The sequence below is a fragment of the Mirounga leonina genome, unplaced genomic scaffold (genome assembly GCF_011800145.1).
Source record: "Mirounga leonina isolate KUSES-001 unplaced genomic scaffold, KU_Mleo_1.0 Mir_174, whole genome shotgun sequence".
In the NCBI taxonomy this organism is placed as follows: domain Eukaryota; kingdom Metazoa; phylum Chordata; class Mammalia; order Carnivora; family Phocidae; genus Mirounga; species Mirounga leonina.
Window position 1 is genome coordinate 71,947,468 of NW_023270451.1, and position 21,125 is coordinate 71,968,592.

The 21,125-nt window shown below is 42.0% G+C and overlaps 1 protein-coding gene across 1 annotated transcript in view; it reads left to right on the top strand.

The window, feature by feature from the left end:
- EXOC4 (exocyst complex component 4) overlaps positions 1-21,125 on the top strand; it is a 735,341-nt gene that overhangs the window by 606,825 nt on the left and 107,391 nt on the right. Inside the window, exon 14 of the mRNA XM_035021134.1 lies at positions 13,561-13,739. Within this exon, the coding sequence (XP_034877025.1) occupies positions 13,561-13,739 (179 nt within the window). The remainder of the gene's footprint in view (positions 1-13,560; positions 13,740-21,125) is intronic.

The window sequence follows — 21,125 nt, forward strand, 5'->3', positions numbered from 1 at the left end:
CTGGCAAGCCAGAAAGGCCTGGCAAGACATATTCAGGGTACTAAATGAGAAGAACATGCAGCCAAGAATACTTTATCCGGCAAGACTTTCATTTAGAATGGATGGAGAGATGCAGAGCTTCCACGACCAGCAGAAACTGAAAGAATATGTGACCACTAAGCCGGCCCTGCAAGAAATATTAAGGGGGGTTCTATAAAAGGAGAAAGACCCCAAGAGTGATCTACAACAGAAATTTACAGGGACAATCTATAAAAACAACGTCTTCACAGGCAACATGATGACAATTAATTCATATCTTTCAATAATCACTCTCAATGTGAATGGCCTAAATGCTCCCATAAAATGGCGCAGGGTTGCAGATTGGATAAAAAGACAGGACCCATCCATATGCTGCCTACAAGAGACTCATTTTGAACCTAAAGATACATCCAGACTGAAAGTGAAGGGATGGAGATCCATCTTCCATGCCAGCGGACCTCAAAAGAAAGCTGGGGTAGCAACTCTTATATCAGACAAATTAGATTTTAAACTAAAGTCTGTAATTAGAGACACAGAAGGACACTATATCATTCTTAAAGGGTCTATCCAACAAGAAGATCTAACAATTGTAAATATCTATGTCCCCAACATGGGAGCAGCCATCTACATAAGCCAACTGTTAACCAAAATAAAGAGTCATTTTGATAACAATACGTTAATTGTAGGAGACCTCAATACTCCACTCTCAGCAATGGACAGATCATCTAAGCAGAAAATCGACAAGGAAACAAGAGCTTTGAATGATACATTGGACCAGATGGACCTCATAGATATTTACAGAACATTCCACCCTAAAACAACAGAATACTCATTCTTCTCGAGCGCACATGGAACTTTCTCCAGAATAGACCATATACTGGGTCACAAATCAGGTCTCAACCGATACCAAAAGATTGAGATTATTCCCTGCGTATTCTCAGACCACAATGCTCTAAAACTGGAACTCAATCACAAGAAAAAATTTGGCAGAAATTCAAACACTTGGAAGCTAAAGACCACTCTGCTCAAGAATGTTTGGGTCAACCAGGAAATCAAAGAAGAACTTAAACAATTCATGGAAATCAATGAGAACGAAAACACATCAGTCCAAACCTATGGGATACTGCAAAGGCAGTCCTAAGGGGGAAATACATAGCCATCCAAGCCTCACTCAAAAAAATAGAAAAATTCTGAATTCACCAACTAACTCTACACCTTAAAGAACTAGAGAAAAAGCAACAAATGATGCCTAAGCCATGCATTAGAAGAGAAATAATTAAAATTAAAGCAGAGGGCACCTGGGTGGCTCAGTTGGTTAAGCAACTGCTTTCGGCTCAGGTCATGATCCTGGAGTCCCTGGATCGAGTCCTGCATCAGGCTCCCTGCTTGGCAGGGAGCCTGCTTCTCCCTCTGACCCTCCCCCCTCTCATGTGCTCTCTCTCTCTCATTCTCTCTGTCTCAAATAAATAAATAAAATCTTTAAAAAAATTAAAAAATTAAAAATTAAAGCAGAGATCAATGAATTAGAAACCAGAAACACAGTAGATCAGATCAACGAAACTAGAGGTTGATTCTTTGAAAGAATTAATAAGATCAATAAACCACTGGCCAGATTTATCCAAAAGAAAAGAGAAAGGACCCAAATTAATAAAATTATGAATGAAAGGGGAGACATCACGACTAACACCAAGGAAATAGAAAGTTATTAGAAATTATTATCAACAAGTATATACCAATAAACTGAGCAATCTGAATGAAATGGAGGCCTTCCTGGAAACCTATAAGCTGCCAAGACTGAAACAGGAAGAAATCAACAACCTGAATAGGCCAATAACCAGTAACGAGATTGAAGCAGTGATCAAAAACCTCCCAAAAAACAAGAGTCCAGGGCCTGATGGATTCCCTGGGGAATTCTACCAAACATTCAAAGAAGAAATAATACCTATTCTACTGAAGCTGTTTCAAAAACTAGAAACAGAAGGAAAACTTCCAAACTCATTCTATGAGGCCAGCATTACCTTAATCCCCAAACCAGGCAAAGACCCCATCAAAAAGGAGAATTTCAGACCGATATCCCTGATGAATATGGATTCCAAAATCCTCAACAAAATCCTAGCTAATAGGATCCAACAATACATTAAAAGGATCATCCACCACAACCAAGTGGGATTTATCCCAGGGATGCAAGGGTGGTTCAACATTCGCAAATCAATCAATGTGATAGAACACATTAATAAGAGGAGGGAGAAGAACCATATGGCCCTCTGAATTGATGCAGAAAAAGCATTTGACAAAATACAACATCCTTTCCTGCTTAAAAGTCTCCAGAGTATAGGGATAGAGGGAGCATTCCTCAAGTTCATAAAATCCATCTATGAAAAACCCCCAGCGAATATCATCCTCAATGGGGAAAAGCTGAGAGCCTTTCCCTTAAGATCAGGAACACGTCAAGGGTGCCCAGTCTCACCACTGTTGTTCAACATAGTACTAGAAGTCCTAGCAACAGCAATCAGACAACAAAAAGAAATAAAAGGTATTCAAATTGGCAAAGAAGAAGTCAAACTCTCTCTTTTTGCAGACGACATGATACTTTATGTGGAAAACCCAAAAGACTCCACCCCCAAATTACTAGAACTCATCCAGCAATTCAGTAATGTGGCAGGATACAAAATCAATGCACAGAAATCAGTTGCTTTCTTATACACTAACAACGCAACTGTAGAAAGAGAAATTGAAGAAACGATTCCATTTACAATAGCACCAAAAACTATAAGATACTTCGGAATAAACCTAACCAAAGAGGTAAAGGATCTATACTCTAGGAACTACAAAACACTCATGAAAGAAATTGAAGAAGACACAAAAAGATGGAAAAATATTCCATGCTCATGGGTCGGAAGAATAAACATTGTTAAAATGTCTATGCTACCCAGAGCAATCTATACCTTCAATGCCATCCCAATCAAACTTCCAATGACATTTTTCAAAGTGCTGGAACAAACAGTCCTAAAATTTGTATGGAATCGGAAAAGACCCCGAATTGCCAAGGAGATGTTGAAAAAGAAAAACAAAGCTGGGGACATCACGTTGCCCGATTTCAAGCTATATTACAAAGCAGTGATCACCAAGACAGCATGGTACTGGCACAAAAACGGACATATAAACCAATGGAACAGAATAGACAACCCAGATATGGACCTTCAACTCTATGGTGAAATAATCTTTGACAAAGCAGGAAAAAACAGGCAATGGAAAAAAGACAGTCTCTTTAATAAATGGTGCTGGGAAAATTGGACAGCCACATGCAGAAGAATGAACCTCGACCATTCTCTAACACCACTCACAAAGATAAACTCAAAGTGGATGAAAGACCTCAGTGTGAGACACTATCCAAATCCTAGAGGAGAACATAGGCAGTAACCTCTTCGACATCAGCCACAGCAACTTCTTTCAAGATCCATCTCCAGCAGCTAGTGAAACAAAAGCAAAAATGAACTTTTGGGACTTCATCAAGATAAAAAGCTTCTGCACAGCAAAGGAAACAGTCAACAAAACAAAGAGGCAACCCACAGAATGGGAGAAGATATTTGCAAATGACACTACAGATAAAGGGCTGGTATCCAAGATCTATAAAGAACTTCTCAAACTCAACACCCAAAAAACAAATAATCAAGTCAAAAAGTGGGCAGAAGAGATGAACAGACACTTCTCTGAAGAAGACATACAAATGGCTAACAGACACATGAAAAAATGTTCATCATCATTAGCCATCAGGGAAATCCAAATCAAAACCCACACTGAGATACCACCTTACACCAGTTAGAATGGCCAAAATGGGCAGGGAAAGAAACAACAAATGTTGGAGAGGTTGTGGAGAAAGGGAAACCCTCTTACACTGTTGGTGGGAATGCAAGTTGGTACAGCCACTTTAGAAAACAGTGTGGAGGTTCCTCAAAAATTTAAAAATAGAGCTATCTTATGGCCCAGCAATTGCACTCCTGGGTATTTACCCCAAAGACACAGATGTAGTGAAAAGAACGGCCATATGCACCCCAATGTTCATAGCAGCAATGTCCACAATAGCCAAACTGTGGAAAGAGTCGAGATGCCCTTCAACAGATGAATGGATAAAGAAGATGTAGTCCACATATACAATGGAATATTACTCAGCCATCAGAAAGGATGAATACCCGACTTTTACATCAACATGGATGGGACTGGAGGAGATTATGCTAAGTGAAATAAGTCAAGCAGAGAAAGTCAGTTATCGTATGGTTTCACTTATTTGTGGAACATAAGGAATAGCATGGAGGACACTAGGAGAAGGAAGGGAAAAATGAAGGGCGGGGGGAATTGGAGGGAGAGATGAACCATGAGAGACTATGGACTCTGAGAAACAAACAGGGTTTTAGAGGGGAGGGGGGAGGGAGGGATTGGTTAGCCCGGTGATGGGTATTAAGGAGGGCATGTACTGCATGGAGCACTGGAGGTTATACGAAAACAATGGATAGTGGATCACCACATCAAAAACTAATGATGTATTGTATGGTGACTAACATAACATAATAAAATTTTTAAAAATAAAAAAGGAAATGAGAGAAAGAGCTGGTGGTCAAACCTCCACCCCCATGATGGTCATGATTAATTTTTCTGGCTGTCATCTGTGAGTAGAAATCCAGAAACTACAATTTCCCTGCAACCAGGAAAAAAAAGAACAATAAATTAATACTGTTCTAAGCCCCAAGCAGGACCAGGAAGCAGAGAAGTTGCTGATATTTTATACATTGACCGTGATCAGAGAGAACACCCTGGGACGCCTCCTAGACTCATTCTCAGTCTGTCCCTGCACAGAATTGTGGACTGCTCAGCGTCATTAGCCAGGCCAGAGCACTGTAAGTTTTTACATGGTGGAGGGACAGTAGACAAAGAAAGCAAATGAAAAAAATCCTTGATTGTGATTATTGACGGAGACAAATTTCTAAAGAGGAGCAATTACTTATTAAATGTGAAAAATAGCTGTTCACATGAGAGTGTGGGATGAAATGCACATGCATGAAAACGAGTGAAGGATAGACTTAGTGATGAGTTTTAGCAGTTTCTAGGAGGAAAGAAATAATCTTGTAATCAAGATAACTGGGCTATTTTATTCTTATTTATGAGGGTTTAGCCAAGATCATTTTAGAAAAACAGTTTTTGAAAACCTGATTAAAGAACCCATCAGAATGGTACTACCCCCATTATTTTTGACACAGACAAATTAAGTTTTGAAAGGGTTGAAGATTGAGCAGTTGTAAAAAGCAGAAGTGATAAATGGATGTGTCATTGTCACATCTCAATAGAATCAGTCGGTATTACTAGGAATCTAGGTAGGTGACCTGACCTTTTTATAACCTTCATCAGTTTAGGCTCTGACAGATAATGGCTAAGTGATGTCTACAGGTCACCTTAACATGTCTCAGTTTCTCTGCCTATACAACAGGACTAATTAATTCCCATGCCAGGTAATTGACTCAGTCCCCAGTAGCATTGAATATGACCAGACATCATTATTAGATCTAACATATAAGTTAAGGTCTAACGTGGAAATTAGAAAGGATATCAACTGTTTACCTCCGGGAGAATTTAATGTAGGGAATTGGTTATACATTTTAATGAGGATCTATCAAACAGGAACGTTAAGATAACCCATAGATTAGCAACAGCAAGAAGCCACTACCTCCCTTTAGCTGGAATGCCGAAGGAGAAAGGAATTTACTAGAACACAGCATGGTAGGAGCTAGAGACAAGAAGGAGATGCATCTGTTGCTGGAGACATCACTCAAAAGGCAGAGAGGGTGGGGGACAAATGCCCTGCCTTCTCCTTTTCCTTTGCCCTTCAGTGTCCCCCCACCTAGGGCCTCCCCGTGTCAGTACCCAGCTGGGAGCCTGGAAAACAGCCTGCAGGGGTCAGCCCCTGCCTCCCCACCCCCGGTACAGATCAGAGCAAGGGAAAGATGAGGAATGGATCTTAGGGCAAACAGTCCTAGGACTTTTAGAGTCTTACCCCTTTTGTTACTCTGTATCCATTCTCACCCTTATGCCCATATTTTGGAACTTCATACTTCTGCTTAATATCAGGTGCTATCCATCATATAAAGGCATTCCCTCTCTCTCTCCCCAATAAGGGAGAGCCTGGCTCAACACTCATTGTATTCATCTTAAGTCTAGGATTTCCAGTGTCCTCCATGGTCATGTCTCAGATGTGACTTCTTATATCTGGTGACCTCTGAATGAAATTGGAAAGTTCGGGGCACCTGAGTGGCTCAGTTGGTTAAGCGTCCGATTCTTGATTTCGGCTCAAGTCGTGACCTTAGGGTTGTGAAATTGAGTGTGGAGCCTGCTTAATTAAGATCCCCTCTCTCTCTCTCCCACTCCCTCTGCCTCTCTCCCCACCTCTCTCTCCCTCTCTAAAAAAAAAAAAAGAAAAGAAAAATTGGAAAGTGATCTCTACCAGCTCCTTATATAAAATAGTGGTGTAGATATCACCTCAAACCCATTAGGATGACTATTATTAAAAAATTAAATTTTTTAAAACCAGAAAATAGCACATTTTGGCAAGGATGTAGAATAATTGGACCCCCTGTGGCATTGCTGGTAGGAATGTAAAATGATGCAGCCACTGTGGAAGACAGTTTGGTAGTTCCTTAGAAAGCGAAACACAGAGTTACCATATGACTCAGCAGTTCCACTTCTCTGTACGTACCCGAAAGAACTGAAAGCAGAGACGCAGATCCTTGTACACCAGCAGGCACAGTAGCATTATTGACAACCAGCCTAAATGCCTATCGGCCAATTAATGGATAAACAATATGTGGTATGTACATAACAAGAAAATACTATGGGCGCCTGGGTGGCTCAGTTGGTTAGGCGACTGCCTTCGGCTCAGGTCATGATCCTGGAGTCCCTGGATCGAGTCCCGCATCGGGCTCCCTGCTCGGCAGGGAGTCTGCTTCTCCCTCGGACCCTCCCCCCTCTCATGCTCTATCTCATTCTCTCTCTCAAATAAATAAATAAAATCTTAAAAAAAAAAAAAAAGAAAATACTATTCAGCCTTAAAAAGGGAATTAGACTCTGATATTACCCCATGGGTGAACCTTGAAAACATGCTAATAAGCCAGACACAGAAGGACACGTATTGTGTGATTCCACGTCTATGAGATGTCTAGAATAGGCAAATTCCTAAACACAAACTGAAATAATGGTTACCAGGGACTAGGGGGAAAGAGGGAATGGAAAGTTACTGTTTAATGGGCACAGAGTTTCTGTTTGGGATGATGGAAAAGTTCTGGAAAGGGATAGTTATGATGGTTGTACAGTGTGAACGTACATAATGCCATGGAACCGTATACTTAAAAATGGTGAAAATGGTCAGTTTTATGTTATGTAGATTTTACTACAAATAAAAAGTAGTAGGGAAAGTGGAAAACAAAAGGAAACCATTGGTTGTTATATGCGTAGATACGCCGGGCTGCTCACAGGCAGCAGATGATATTTCTTCCTTCCTTCTTCTACCCGCCCGTCCCACTCTTGCCCTCTGCCGGCACCTCAGCTTGACAGAGTTCACCACCTGTATGTGTTGAACTTTGTTCCTAAAAAAGCTGGGTTCTTAGCATTCCTGCCTTTATCAGGTTGCCCTGGGTTTTTCCTTAATTTCACTATGGATGTGGAAACACGAAGATGGGTCCCAGTGAATCTGACGTAGTGTGCCCGCCCTTACAGTGTAGAAGTGACATACTGCCCCCTTGGCATCACAGTTGGCCCTCTCAGCTTGGTAGTTCAGTGGTGAGAAGCCCAAAAGCCCAGATGACAGTCTCTGCTACCAGTTTGGTTTTTGGTTGTTTTTTTTTTTTAAGATTTTTTATTTATTTATTTGACAGAGAGCACAAGCAGGGGTAGAAGCAGGCTCCCCACTGAGCAGGCAGCCCCATGCGGGGCTCGATCCTAGGACCCTGGGATCATGACCTGAGCTGAAGGCAGACGCCCAACCAACTGAGCCACTCAGGCGCCCTTCCACTACCAGTTTTAATGCAGTCATTGTTGTAGCTTCTGGTGGAGACATTCCTTCCTGAATACCTGAAAACCTGTCTATCCCAAAGTTGGGGGAGGGGGCAAGAATAGAACCTCTCTAAGTGTTTTTAGTCAGGTGAGGAGGGGCCATTCCTGCTTTTATTCCTTAGTTCCCAGGCCTGTATAATTTTCTTGTTATGAGGTGGGGGGAGGAGGGGTATCACTGAGTCAAGCCCTCCAGCCCTCCAGCCTTGTAAGTGTTGTCTTCCATCTGGACCCGTAGCCGAATCCTGCATGGGCCATTGCACCCCTCTGTCGGGCCAGCTCCTTCTGGGGGATGGGGTATGCAATGAGAAGGGCATTCCAGGAACATGAGCCCTGCCTTATACTTCTTTTGCTGTAAAAGAAGTCTCCTGGCCAGAAACATTGTTGAGTAGGCCATCATGATTGTAAATAAGACCTCGAGGAAATCTGACAGTGGTGCTAGTGGAAACATTTCAGACAAGGCAAGCAGTTCCGTACTTTAGGTGGCTGTGACGGCCTGGGTACCACACTGCCCCTTCCGAGAGGCAAGAAGCCTGTGGGAGTCTGGTTCGCTCTTTGAGCCGGTCCTTGCTCTTCCCTGCTGTGTCCCAGATCAGAGAGGGGTGTGCTCTGGCAGGTTTCCGAGGCTCCTGGGCAATAGGAAGCCACGGGGGAAGACTGGGGGAAATTTGTGGGGAGAGCAAGCAGTGAGTCTGAGTGTACATGTCATGTGACCAAACAGAGCCCAGATGTGCAGATCAGTCATTTTGAAACTATTCGTGATGTTTCTTTCGTAGGTGCATTTAGTCTGCTGCAGATGCAGATCTTTTTTTTTTTTTTTTTTTTGGCCTTTCTAAGATTTCAACCCATAACAGAACTATTTAAAGACTAAATGGAGACAGCATCTTTGGCAAAATTCTCTTAAATGAATTCTTGTCGGATAGACCTCCTTCGAGATTATAATTGTGTGGTAAAATTAAATTAAACGGGTTTTACACTCTTGGCAAAAATCTCTTAAATGAATTCTTGTTAGATCAAGCTCTTTAAAGATTATAATTGTGTGCTAAAATTAAGCTTCACAGGTTTGACACTTCTGTAGTTTGATAGGCGTCTACGTGAGCATGTTGGCCTATCCCTGATGAAGGCGGCTCCTCGCATGGGCCCTCAGTAGCTAGAACACAAGCTTTGAGTTCTGATTCCTGTTCCCGGCTCTGTCCAGTGATCTGTGGGCCATGAACGAGTGCCTGTTCCTTCTGAATTTCTGTTACTCCACCTTTTCAAGGTAATGATGATTCTGCTGCCCACTTCAGCCCAATATGTGTAATGTCTTCTTTCATTAATGGGCTCACAGAAGCAGCAGAAGATGAAGGGTACGTAGAAATTCAGATCTAGAAAGAGGAAACAGTATTGGCCCAGATGCTGGATGGTCGTCTTTCTGGTAGCGAGATCCTCTATAGCGGACGCTGACGGCATCTTGAGCAAGCCTGGAGCGTCAGTCCAAACCAGCTGTCAGACCAGCCAACCACCCATTGCCTCCCAGTTTGGCTTAAGTAACTGTAACATCCACATCCTCTAATCTTCCCTGCTAAAATCCTTGATGTGTTCCCTTCAAAAGATTTTCTCATTTGTGGTAGGGTTCCTAAGTTTTGTTTTTAATTAAAAAGTAAACACGCTCTTCGGAGAAAATGTGGAAAATACAGAGAAGCACCAAGCACCAAGCATGATCTAGTTACACAGTTAGCATTTGGGTATGTAGACATCCAGTCTTTTTTGGTTTAGATAGATATATAATCATTTTTTTTTAATATCCTACAGTACATACCATTTTATAACAGCTTATTTTACTCAGCTGGGGATCATGGCTAAAAATAAGCCATAGCCAACATTTTTCTATGGTATTGTGTTTTCTACTATATAATTTCTGATGCCTGTGTAGTTTTCCATAGTGTGGATATCCATAATTTATTTAAGAAATTAGAAGGTTTAAGAAAAGATCTGTAGTCGAGCAGCTAAAGCCATCCCCTTAAGGTTATTGTAACACATAAAAACTGTCCACCAAGCTCTTTGACACACACAGATCCTCGAAGGAATGATTTTTTTGTGTGAAATGGTTATAGCTGTCAATCATTTATCCCCGATGTCAGGGTTTCTGTGCTCTCTCCAGGTTGTTAGGGGATGATTATGGATTCCTGTCAAATGAGATGTGTACTATGTATTCAACATGAGGCAGTTTGTGTTTTTCTCAGTCTGTTGCTCTCCCGTCGGAGGAGGTTAAGCAAATCTAAGTGAGCCAAAGGGAAATGGGATAGGCATCCAGGGCTGGAAGCGCACGGCAGACCTGCCCAAAGCCCAAAGATCCCCATACAAGCAGATTAGACGTCTACATAAATACATTTGTCTTGATTGTCACATTCCACCCAGGGTTACACCTACATGCATAAAAACGCCTCCGAGCCTGTTTTTCAAAGCTGTTTGCCTCCCCTGTTGCTTTTTAACCACCCGGCTCAAAGGCATTTTTTGTGTTATATCTATCAAAGATGATTAAGGGGCTGGGAGAGTTGATATATAAGGACAGACTAAGAAAACTAAATACTTACAGCTTGACTGAGTGACGGCCACAGAGAAGATGCTAGAACTGTCTGCTGGGCTCCAATCAAGGAGGAGACGTTGTTTTGCTTTTCCCAGTAACTTGATTTTAGGGATATCTAAATTCAGGGAAAGTTTTCTGGGGGTGACATCATTTATGCTAATTCGATCATTGTGTCAGTTAGAAATTGCATTTAGCTGCTGGTAGCCCGAAACTTGGAATAGCAGTGGCTGAAACAAATAGGTTTTTGTTGTCCCTCCTGTGACATGAAGCCCAGAAGTATATTGTCTGGGACTGCTGTGTAGTTCTCTGGTGGCATTGGGACACCCATGCCCTCCTAATCATTGGCTCTAGTATTCACAGCATTATTTTCATACTCAAGGTTACCTGATGTTTGAGGAAGCACTGTTGCAGCTTCACGTGCTGTGACTGCATTCCAGAAAGGCAGGGGGCACAAGAGGTCCCTGCCAGCTGAGACTGCTTAAAAGGGCTTTCTTGGAAGCCCACTTACTGATTTTGGTTTATAGCTCATTGACCACCATATCTGCAAGAAGGGCTAGGAATTGAGTGGGGTTTTTTGTTTTGTTTTTAAACATGGCTGACCCCAACAATCCCAGGGTCCTTTGCCTAAGAAGGCATGGGATAATGGATACTGGCCAGGTAACTAGAGGTTCCTATCACTATCATGTCTCTTGAAGATTCTGGAAAGTCTGGACTCTGAGACACGGTGACATTTGCTGTGGTGTTACAAGGTTCCATTTGTAAAACTAGCCCTTGAGATCTAATTTACTTACTTCTGATCACTCATCTCTTTCAATTCATTCATCATAGCCTTATCCTGGGTTGACGCCAAATAAACCAGCCATCTCAACAGACTGTAGAGTGATAACTAGAGCTTGTTAGCTTTCACCAGGTTCCATGCACTGGGTCATGCACCTCACATCCCCTGAATGATTGTTTCAAAATCCTCCAAGGGGGGTGGGGTGTGGAGAAAGATGAAAAAAGACTCACCCATGGGGGATCACTGTACCCTTCTCTCTACTTTTGGAATTACTGAAATTGTCCCAGTAAAGGTTTTTAAAGCCCCCTCCAGGGTGCCTGGGTGGCTCAGTTGGTTAAGCGACTGCCTTCGGCTCAGGTCGTGATCCTGGAGTCCCGGGATCGAGTCCCACATCGGGCTCCCTGCTCGGTGGGGGGTCTGCTTCTCCCTCTGACCCTCTTCCCTCTCGTGCTCTCTCTATCTCATTCTCTCTCTCAAATAAATAAATAAAATCTTTAAAAAAATAAAAATAAAAAAAAATAAAGCCCCCTCCAGTGTTGACATTACTTCATCTGAGGTCAGCACTCTCACCCCCAGCTGACGATGCTCAGAGAAGTAAAGCCGAGTCCCACAGTAAATGGCAGTTAGGATTCAGCGCCAGGTTTGTGTAACTTTGAAGCCTGCACTCTAACTCTTAGTACTCAAAGAAAGTGTGCTTCCAAGACAGCAGCCTGAAACTAGAGATGCAGACTTTTGGGTCCCACCCCGAAACCTTTTACAAGACCGGAAGTATGCACACTTCCGGTTCCTGCACTGAGTCTCAGTTGCCTCTGTGACCCCAGCTTACCCAGCTCAGTCAATCGAGTATGACTTTTCCTTAGAAAAATGTAACCCTGCATTGAAATAAGCCTCATGGTGAGTCACTACTTGGTAGCATAAACATTTTTTAGTAAGTTTTTAATTCACAGCCGTGGTTTCTTTCCACGTGGAGGGTCTGCTATCGTGCTGGGCACTAAAGGCCGGTGTGTCCATTAAGCCTCGTCCTGACTCTGTCAGCTGTTACTGATCACTGCCAGCTTGAAACGTAATATGGTTTCTGCTACTTAAACAAAGCCTTTGCCTCTGCTCCCTTAAGGTGTTCTGCGTTTTAAGAAGCTTTGGGACTTACAGAGAACTCTCCAGGTGCCTGTTCCAACGTTTACCAGCAGCCGCTGGGCTTCCCCACCTGCATGGAACTTTCCCGAAAAGACGAGATTTTTCTCCCTAGCATCCTCAGTTGTCTTCTGTCATTTCAGCCCTCTGTCTTTCTGAAAGAAAGGGCGCTGTGGGAATTAGATGGAGTCCCAGCTCTGCCACTCGTGTGTCATGGGGGCACAACGGTTCACCTTCCGAGCCTCCATTTCTGCCTCTCGGGGCCCTTCCGACTCCCTCCTTCTGTGACCCCACAGAACTCGATTTTTCAGCCTCCCCCCACCCCAAACATTATGAACATGCTGGGCTGTGTGCAAAGACCATCTGACTGTATTTTTCCAGTCAGTAAAAGGATCCAGCCTTAGTTTTTATTGGTCTCTCTTTTCAAATAGTACAAACCTTAATGCCTCGTAGTTTGCTTTGGATCCTTTTACAACAAGTCAATGAGTGAATGAATGAGGTCTGTCATCTGCTTCAAGAGACTGGACCCTCTTTGTTTTTGAACATTTTAAAACATTTTCTAGCTGGTCAACTTGGTGGCTTTATTTATGACAATAACCTTCAAACCATGTACATTTTTCACGCCCTAAGCTATTGGCCAACGTCCATAGCAGAAGAGGCAAGATAAAAACCCACAAGAGAATGGGCATCAAAGCCATCCCCAGGGACCATCACTGTCTAGGTGAGGCCCATGCTGGCTCCTGTTGAAGGTAGGAGGATCAGGGAAACTTCATTCTTCTAAGAACTGTCTTTCTCCTACTAGAATAATTTTAAGCAGGTATATGATCGTTTTCTCACAACAGTAAACCTAGTAAAGATAGCATGCTATGAAATACTGACAAATAACCACTGTGCTAGACCTGCCTAAAACAGTATTGCCCACCTCTCTCTTTTCCGTGCTGTATGTGAAATATGTTTCTGATTTGTTTCTCAGGGCAGCCTTTGGCAAGGAGTCGGAAGTTCTCATTGGGAACCTGGGTGATAAGTTAATCCCTCCGCAAGACATCCTCCGTGATGTCAGTGACCTCAAAGCTTTGGCCAACATGCATGAAAGCCTGGAGTGGCTAGCAGGTCGAACAAAGTCAGCTTTCTCCAATCTTTCTACATCCCAGAGTAAGTATCTATTATGGCGGCGGTTGTGGGGACAGCGGAAGGAACTAGACTGAGCAGTTTCATTTGAAATGCAGGTGCGTATACATGTCCCCATATGAGGGAATGTCCAGGTTGTCAGAAGGTGCTAGATCCGTGCAAGAATTCTGCTTGGGCTGCACCTTTGTGATTCTGCTGAAGGAAGTAATCTTGGCTTCCCTGGGTGGGGCAGGGAAAGCCAAAAAAGGTTCACATTCACATAGCTTGATATTAAACCTTCAAAACATAAAATCGTGGAAGAACGCAGGGGTTGTGTCTCCAGAACAGAAAACAGTACCTTTGTCCTCCTTACAACTTCTCAAGGATGGGAACTGTCTCAGAGCTGAGCACACGGCTGGTGGTTTCACTGTAACTGCCGTAAAGCTAATGAAAGAGTGTCTACAAGAGAATAATAGAAGTGACGAAGGTGCTAGAAAATAGACAATGAGAAAAACAGTGATTCCCGAAAAGGAACGGTTGAGAGATAACTTACAGAATTCAAGGAAAGGAAGAGATAGGATATGAAACAAAAATGGGAAACTTTTTTCTATTGAGGACCAATGACTCCGAGAAAAAGAATTTGAAAAGTTTAGGGCGCATACACTTTATTCATTAGCAATGAAATAAATACTTTAGGGCACATTAAAAGCATGAGTTCAGAAGTATGTGTTAGGCTGTTAAAACAGAAGCAAAGAAAAAATGTTAGGAAGGGGCGCCTGGGTGGCTCAGTTGGTTAAGCGACTGCCTTCGGCTCAGGTCATGATCCTGGAGTCCTGGGATCGAGTCCCATATCGGGCTCCTTGCTCAGCAGGGGGTCTGCTTCTCCCTTTGACCCTCCCCCCTGTCATGTGCTCTTTCTCTCTCATTCTCTCTCTCAAATAAATAAATAAAATCTTAAAAAAAAAAATGTTAGGAAGAAGGAATAAAGGCGCTGACAGATTTGAGTGCATAAATAAACAGCAGGAGAAAGTAAAATAACACCAATAACATGAGAGAAACAGACTCAGCTTTGAACTTAATATTAGAGTTAACTGTTAGGAGATAATTAGAAGGAAAAGGCCTGCATTGTTTGGACTGTGAACTTCAGAGTAAGTTATTTATTATCATTGTCTTTTGAAAAGTCGTGATTTTGTTAACCACGCTTCCAGCCTCGAGATGGAAGCCGTGGGGATGAAACTCACAGGGGTAAATTCTTCCCTGAAATACGTGCCCCCTAGAGGCTCAGGATCCCTTGAATGCTCACTGCTAAACCTGCCTCATGCTGATTATGTAGCTATCCTAAAGCTCAGTACTGGATGGGGAAAATGGGCAGAAGGAAGGGAGCTTTTGAGTGAGATTATATATTCTGCTTTAGAAGTCTTCTTGAAATACTACTTTTCATTTATACTTTTATATTTATGCTTCTTATTTAACATTACTTTTTGTCTGAGGCTAAAATTACACATATTTAGTCTCGGAATCTGTAAGAATAGGATAGTTTGGGCACAGTGTGGGGCCTGAGCAGATCTTCGTCAGGAGATATCCTTGAAAGGCCCTCAACTTTCTAATCCTGTCAGTATCAGGCAATCTGTCACAAGCAGTAGTCTAAATTATCCAGTTTATCCCAGCCCCACCCCACTCCACCAAAAATAAATGTCAGGGCTAATTCCCCTTTTGCTAATTGCCAAATAAACAGTTCTGGTAAAGGGGTCACATGCTGCTTTTCCTGGTTTCCTTTGACCGTTACAAATGCAGGACTGCTTGGGGTCAGTTGACTAGTGACATTTGGAAGGGGTCCTCCCGTTTGGTAGGCCATCGAAATCTAATATTTAATAATGCAGTCTCTTATTTCCAGTGGCTCAGCATTCCAGATTTCTGTTCTGTCCATTTGAAAAGGGTTTTGCAAAGCAAAACAGTCCGTAACCTCTACAGCCAGCCCCCGAATGATTCCCACAGGCTAACCTGACATCAGCTGTTTTCCAAAAAGAGAAGGATGTTCTCTGAGTTACAGTCAACTTTGTAATGGAACAACTTACCTGTTGTGTTCATGTCACTGAGAGTACCCAGTACACTTGATGTCTAATTCTTGTCTTTAATCATCTCTGCTATTCTGACAAAGATCTCTTCTACCACATCCATTGATACTTCGTCTCCTGTGTTCAGTTCCATTTTATAATGTAAGTTGTATTCTCTCAGTTCTTTTCAGGGTGATTATTCCACCCAGTGAGTGATTTAAGTGACTGTCAGCATTTTGACGATCAGAACAAAACCCAAGTGAACTGTAATCACTACTTATGTTGTCTTTGCTAAAACAAAGCATTTAGCGAACCTGGTTTATTCTGCTAACAACAAGCCTGGCTCACCCACACTCATCTGTTCTTTGAATTCCCAGGAGAGATGCCCATTGATGTTTATAATTTGAGCAAAGCAGGGAATTCTCTGATAATGGGTTACTTTGATTGCTCCATGTCAGACTCTAGAAAGGGAAAAAGGGGTAGCTCTTTATTATTCCTTTGAAAAGTGAACCAAATGATTACCTCAACAAAAGTTTCCAAATCTGGAGACTAGGTAGCATGAAGAAAATGCCAGCCTTTTATCTAGCACTCAGCGATACTCAGCAGGATGGGAAGAGATCCAGAAAAGAAGATTTCGGTTCATTTCTTGCTCCACATTTCTGTTAACTATTTGGTAAATACGCGGTTTTGATAGAATGACAAAGCTAGTAGTGTTGATGGAGTAGAGGAAATTTGCAGAAAATTATTTTCATAGTAGAATATCTCTCCAGACATTACAGCAGCACTGCCATCCACCTAAAACATGTCATGTCACACAGAACAGAGTACTGCATTTTAGCAGCAGGGCATGGTCGCCCATTTGTCCGAGAGGTGAAAGCTGACCATTTCTTCAAAGATAATTTTTCTGTCTCTTTTATCGTTTGCCTAAATGTCACTCTTTCTCTTTGTGCTTAAAAGGGTCTCCTCACCTCAAAGAGGTCCTGACTACATCAAAGGCACTGCTCTTACTTTCGTCCTCCTGCAGTTTTTGGTTCCTGCTCCATTTCTTCTGGGATCCCCCACCACCCTCATCTTCCTTGTACCTGTTCTGCTTAGGATTCTTTCCATTGAAAGAAACAGACCAATGGAAGGGAAAATAATTCATTGACTCATAAAACTGGTAAATCAAAGGCTTCAGGTGTGGCTGGATCCAGGTTTACAAGATAGCATCCTGTCACAGACATGCTTACACACCTCCGCATGCTCTCTTGCACACTTTCTCTCTCTCTCCCTGCCCTTCTGTCTCCCTTCCTCTGTCTCTTGGCATTTTGTCTTTATTGCTTTCCATCTCAGGCAAGCACTTTCCATATGTCAGCGTCCTTGGCCACCAGCAGCCCCAGAATTATTTGATCCCAGACAAAAAAAAAAAAACATTTTTTTCCAAGAGCTCCAGAAACAGTTCCAGAAAGGCTTGGATTGACCCAGCTTGACCTTCTCTCATGGGTTCTCCCTGATTCTCTTTCTATAAGCCTTGTTTTCTGACTCTGTTTTTCTCCCCATCTGCAACTCAATCTCTGTCTCCCGCTCCCCCCTCTAGAACCCCTTTTTGTTCAGGACATGGTTTCAGTGCAAAGAAGTTGAGCAGGATCATATTTAGCATTGGGCATTCAGGATCTAAGTTTATACATATTTTCCCCCATGGATCACAATTTCAACCTTGTAGTACAGACTGAAGATAACATCTGCCCTTTGTACTATCTGCTGTGTGTAAGAATCCTAAACAAAGACTCTGAGGTGAACTGTTCCAGTTAAGAAATTTCTCAGCAAATGTGACCTACATAAAAATTGTTGGAGTGTATTCAATTTGAACATTAATGGTTTTCTTTTGTAGTGTATCCTTTTGTTTTAGATATGTGTAGCTTTTAAAAATAGACTACAGAGAACTGGAGGGCTCAAGGGCTTATTTTGTCTGCATTGCTTCCTCAGGGGGCCTCCTCTCTGTCTTGGATCCTGTAAAAAAATCTCCAGGATTAGAGATCCTAAAACCTCCTTGATTACATATTCTGCTCTTTAAGTAACCTTACCATCTGGGAGGTCATTTATTTTTTCTTTCTTTTCTTTTCGTTTCTCTTCCTTCCTTCCTTTCTTTCTTTCTTTCTTTCTTTCTTTCTTTCTTTCTTTCTTTCTTTCTTTCTTTCTTTCGAGTCCCTTTGCTTCAGTCTAACCCTCTTTCTTCTGCCTATTCTTCAGAAATTAGATGTTGAATATTTTCTCCATAAAATACAAGATGTATCTGAAAATACTTACCTAGCTTCTACCTGCCCATCTCTAGATATTAAAGACATCTGGCCTGACAATCCCAGTCTCTGAATCAAGGGCAACCAAACATGCAGAATTAGGAGCCCAGAGCAGGCCCAAGTTCACTCACACTCTCTTGGTTGGTGAATTTGGCTATTTGTGAATGTGGGCCCTACCATGGGTTCCTTTGACCCAGGCTATCTACCTCTGCTCGCAGTTCCCATGACTGGATTTCTTGCTGAGCCCACATGCACAGATGATAAGCAATAAAATATCATACCCTAGGCTTTTCCAGTCTGAGAAACCAAAGGTTAAAACATTCCTCTAACCTCCAGGGTGAATAAATGTCATAATTTTGGTTTCTGGAATTGGTTCAGGAATTGTAGTATTAGTTTTACAATTATTTATCTACTTTTTTATTATAAAAATACATAATATTAAATATACCATCTTAACCATTTTTTAAAGATTTATTTATTTATTTGAGAAAGAGAGAGCATGCATGCACCAGTGGGGGAAAGGTCAGAGAGAGAGAGAGAGGGAGAGTCTTCAAGCAGACTCCATGCTTAGTATGGAGCCTGGGGGGGAAGAGGGGGGCCTCGATCCCACAACCCATGAGATAATGACCTGAGCCAAAACCAAAAATCAGATGCTTAACCCACTGAGCCACCCAGGTGCCCCCATCTTAACCATTTTTGAGTGTACAGTAGTGTAGTATTAAATATATTATTGTGCAGTAGATCTCTAGAACTTTTTCATCTTGCACAACTGAAACTCTATATCCACTGAACAATTCTCCATTTCCTCTCCCTCCCTGCCCTGGGTAACCACATTCCACTTCCTGTTTCTATGAGTTTGACTTTAGATACCCTTATATATGTGGAATCAAACAGTATTTCTCTTCTAGTGACTGGCTTATTTCACTTAGCATCATGTCTTCAAGGTTCATCCATGTTGAAGCATGTGACAGGATTTCCTTTTTTATGGCTGTATAATATTGCATTGTGTGTATCTACCACCTTTTTTTTAATCCATTCATCTGTCAGTGGACGTTTGGGTTGTTTCTACCTCTTGACTATTGTGAAGAATGCTGCCATGAATATGCGTGTGCAAATTATTACTTCTTTCTTTTCTTTTTTTAAAGATTGTATTTATTTATTTGAGAGAGCGAGAATGAGAGAGAGAGAGAGAGCACATGAGAGGGGGGAGGGTCAGAGTGAGAAGCAGGCTCCCTGCTCAGTAAGGAGCCCGATGCGGGACTTGATCCCGGAACTCCAGGACCATGACCTGAGCCGAAGGCAGTCGCTTAACCAACTGAGCCACCCAGGCGCCCCTATACTTCTTTCTTAAAGTGGAATTATTGCTAGGGATCTTAGAAATCATCTGGTCCAACTCAGTTATTTTGCCCATGAGGAAATTAAGGCTTCAGAATGGTCACACTGCATGTCTATGCCTGAGCTGGTAGGGAAGCAGGTCTTCAAATTCCCAGTTTAATTTTCTCTCCACTACATCACTGTCTTGACCAGGACCAAGATTCAATACTGGCAGTGCTCGGGGGGCCATTAATGCCATATTTCTATTAAACCACTCGGGAGGGTCATCATATTTTTTAATGCAAGTGCTTTAATGCCAACACTGAACCTGTGATCGTTTCTGATCATCATTGCCGGTGTATAACCAGAATTTCTATTCCTTAAACTTACAGGGTTTTTGCATATATCCCTTTTGAATTTCATCACCGTTGAGAAGAGCACATTTCTCAAATTTGTCACTCTGTTTTTGTTCTACAAGTATTTGCTAACTTAGAAACTCTGTCTTGTTGCCATATTGTGTAATAAATTCTAGCTACTACACGGTCCTATACAGTAGCCACTGCCCTTGGGTGGCTATTTTAAATTAAATTAAATTAAACTAAAAATTCAGCTCCTCAGTCACACTAGCCACATTGACAGCAACGCAGTGTTTCCCAAACTTAGCAGTGAATTCTCTCTCCGCAGAACATCTCGAGGACTTTGCTTCCGTGGAACGACTTCTGGGAAACACTGTCCTGTGCTATATTTATGTAATTTGTTTAGAATCTTTGATTTCTCCCTGCACAGTCAGGCACAGGACAGGACAGATGTTTTGCTATTGCAGGAATGTAATTTCATATAATTGACAAATTTGCACACCATCAGATGATTTCTGTTGCAATTTGGTTGATTATTTGATTTGTTCAATCATTTTTAGAAATGTTCGAGTCAACCAATATAAAATGACTATGGTTTCCTTTTTGCTTGTTTCAAACTTGGCTGCGATACTGACACTTCTCCAGTCACTGTGCACCTTCCTCACAGTTAGCAAAGACTCTAATAGAATTCCACCCCTCAGTTCATTGTCAGATGCTAATATGTCCATTGTGGGGGTCCAGGGATTGATTTTTTTATTAGAATTTTTATTTTGGAATAGTTGTAGATTCAGAGTAAAGTTGCAAAGATGGTACAGAGTTTCCATGTGTATATCACACCCAGTTTCCCTCTACTGTTAACATCTTATATTAATATGGTACATTCGGGCGCCTGGGTGGCTCAGTTGGTTAAGTGACTGCCTTCGGCTCAGGTCATGATCCCGGAGTCCCGGGATCGAGTCCCGCATCGGGCTCCCTGCTCGGCGGGGAGTCTGCTTCTCCCTCTAACTCTACCCCCTCTTGTGCTCTCTCTCTCACTCTCTCTCAAATAAATAAATAAATAAATAAATAAAATCTTAAAAAAAAATTTTAAAAAAAATATGGTACATTCATCATAACTAATGAACCAATATTGATACATTGCTATTAACTAATGTCTTGTCTTTATTAGACTTTTCTTCGTTTTTACCTAATGTCCTTCTTCTGTTCCAGGATCCCATCTAGGATATCATAATGTATGTAGGCATTATATTTCTTCTTTAAGTTCATCTAGGCTGTGGCAGCTTCCTAGACTTTCTTCCCTTTTGATGACCTTGACAGTTTGGAGGAAAACTGGTCAGGTACTTTGCAGAATGTCCTTCAGTATGGGTTTGCCTAATCTCTTCTCATGATTAGACTGGACTTACGGGTTTTGGGAAGGAAAAACACAGAGAT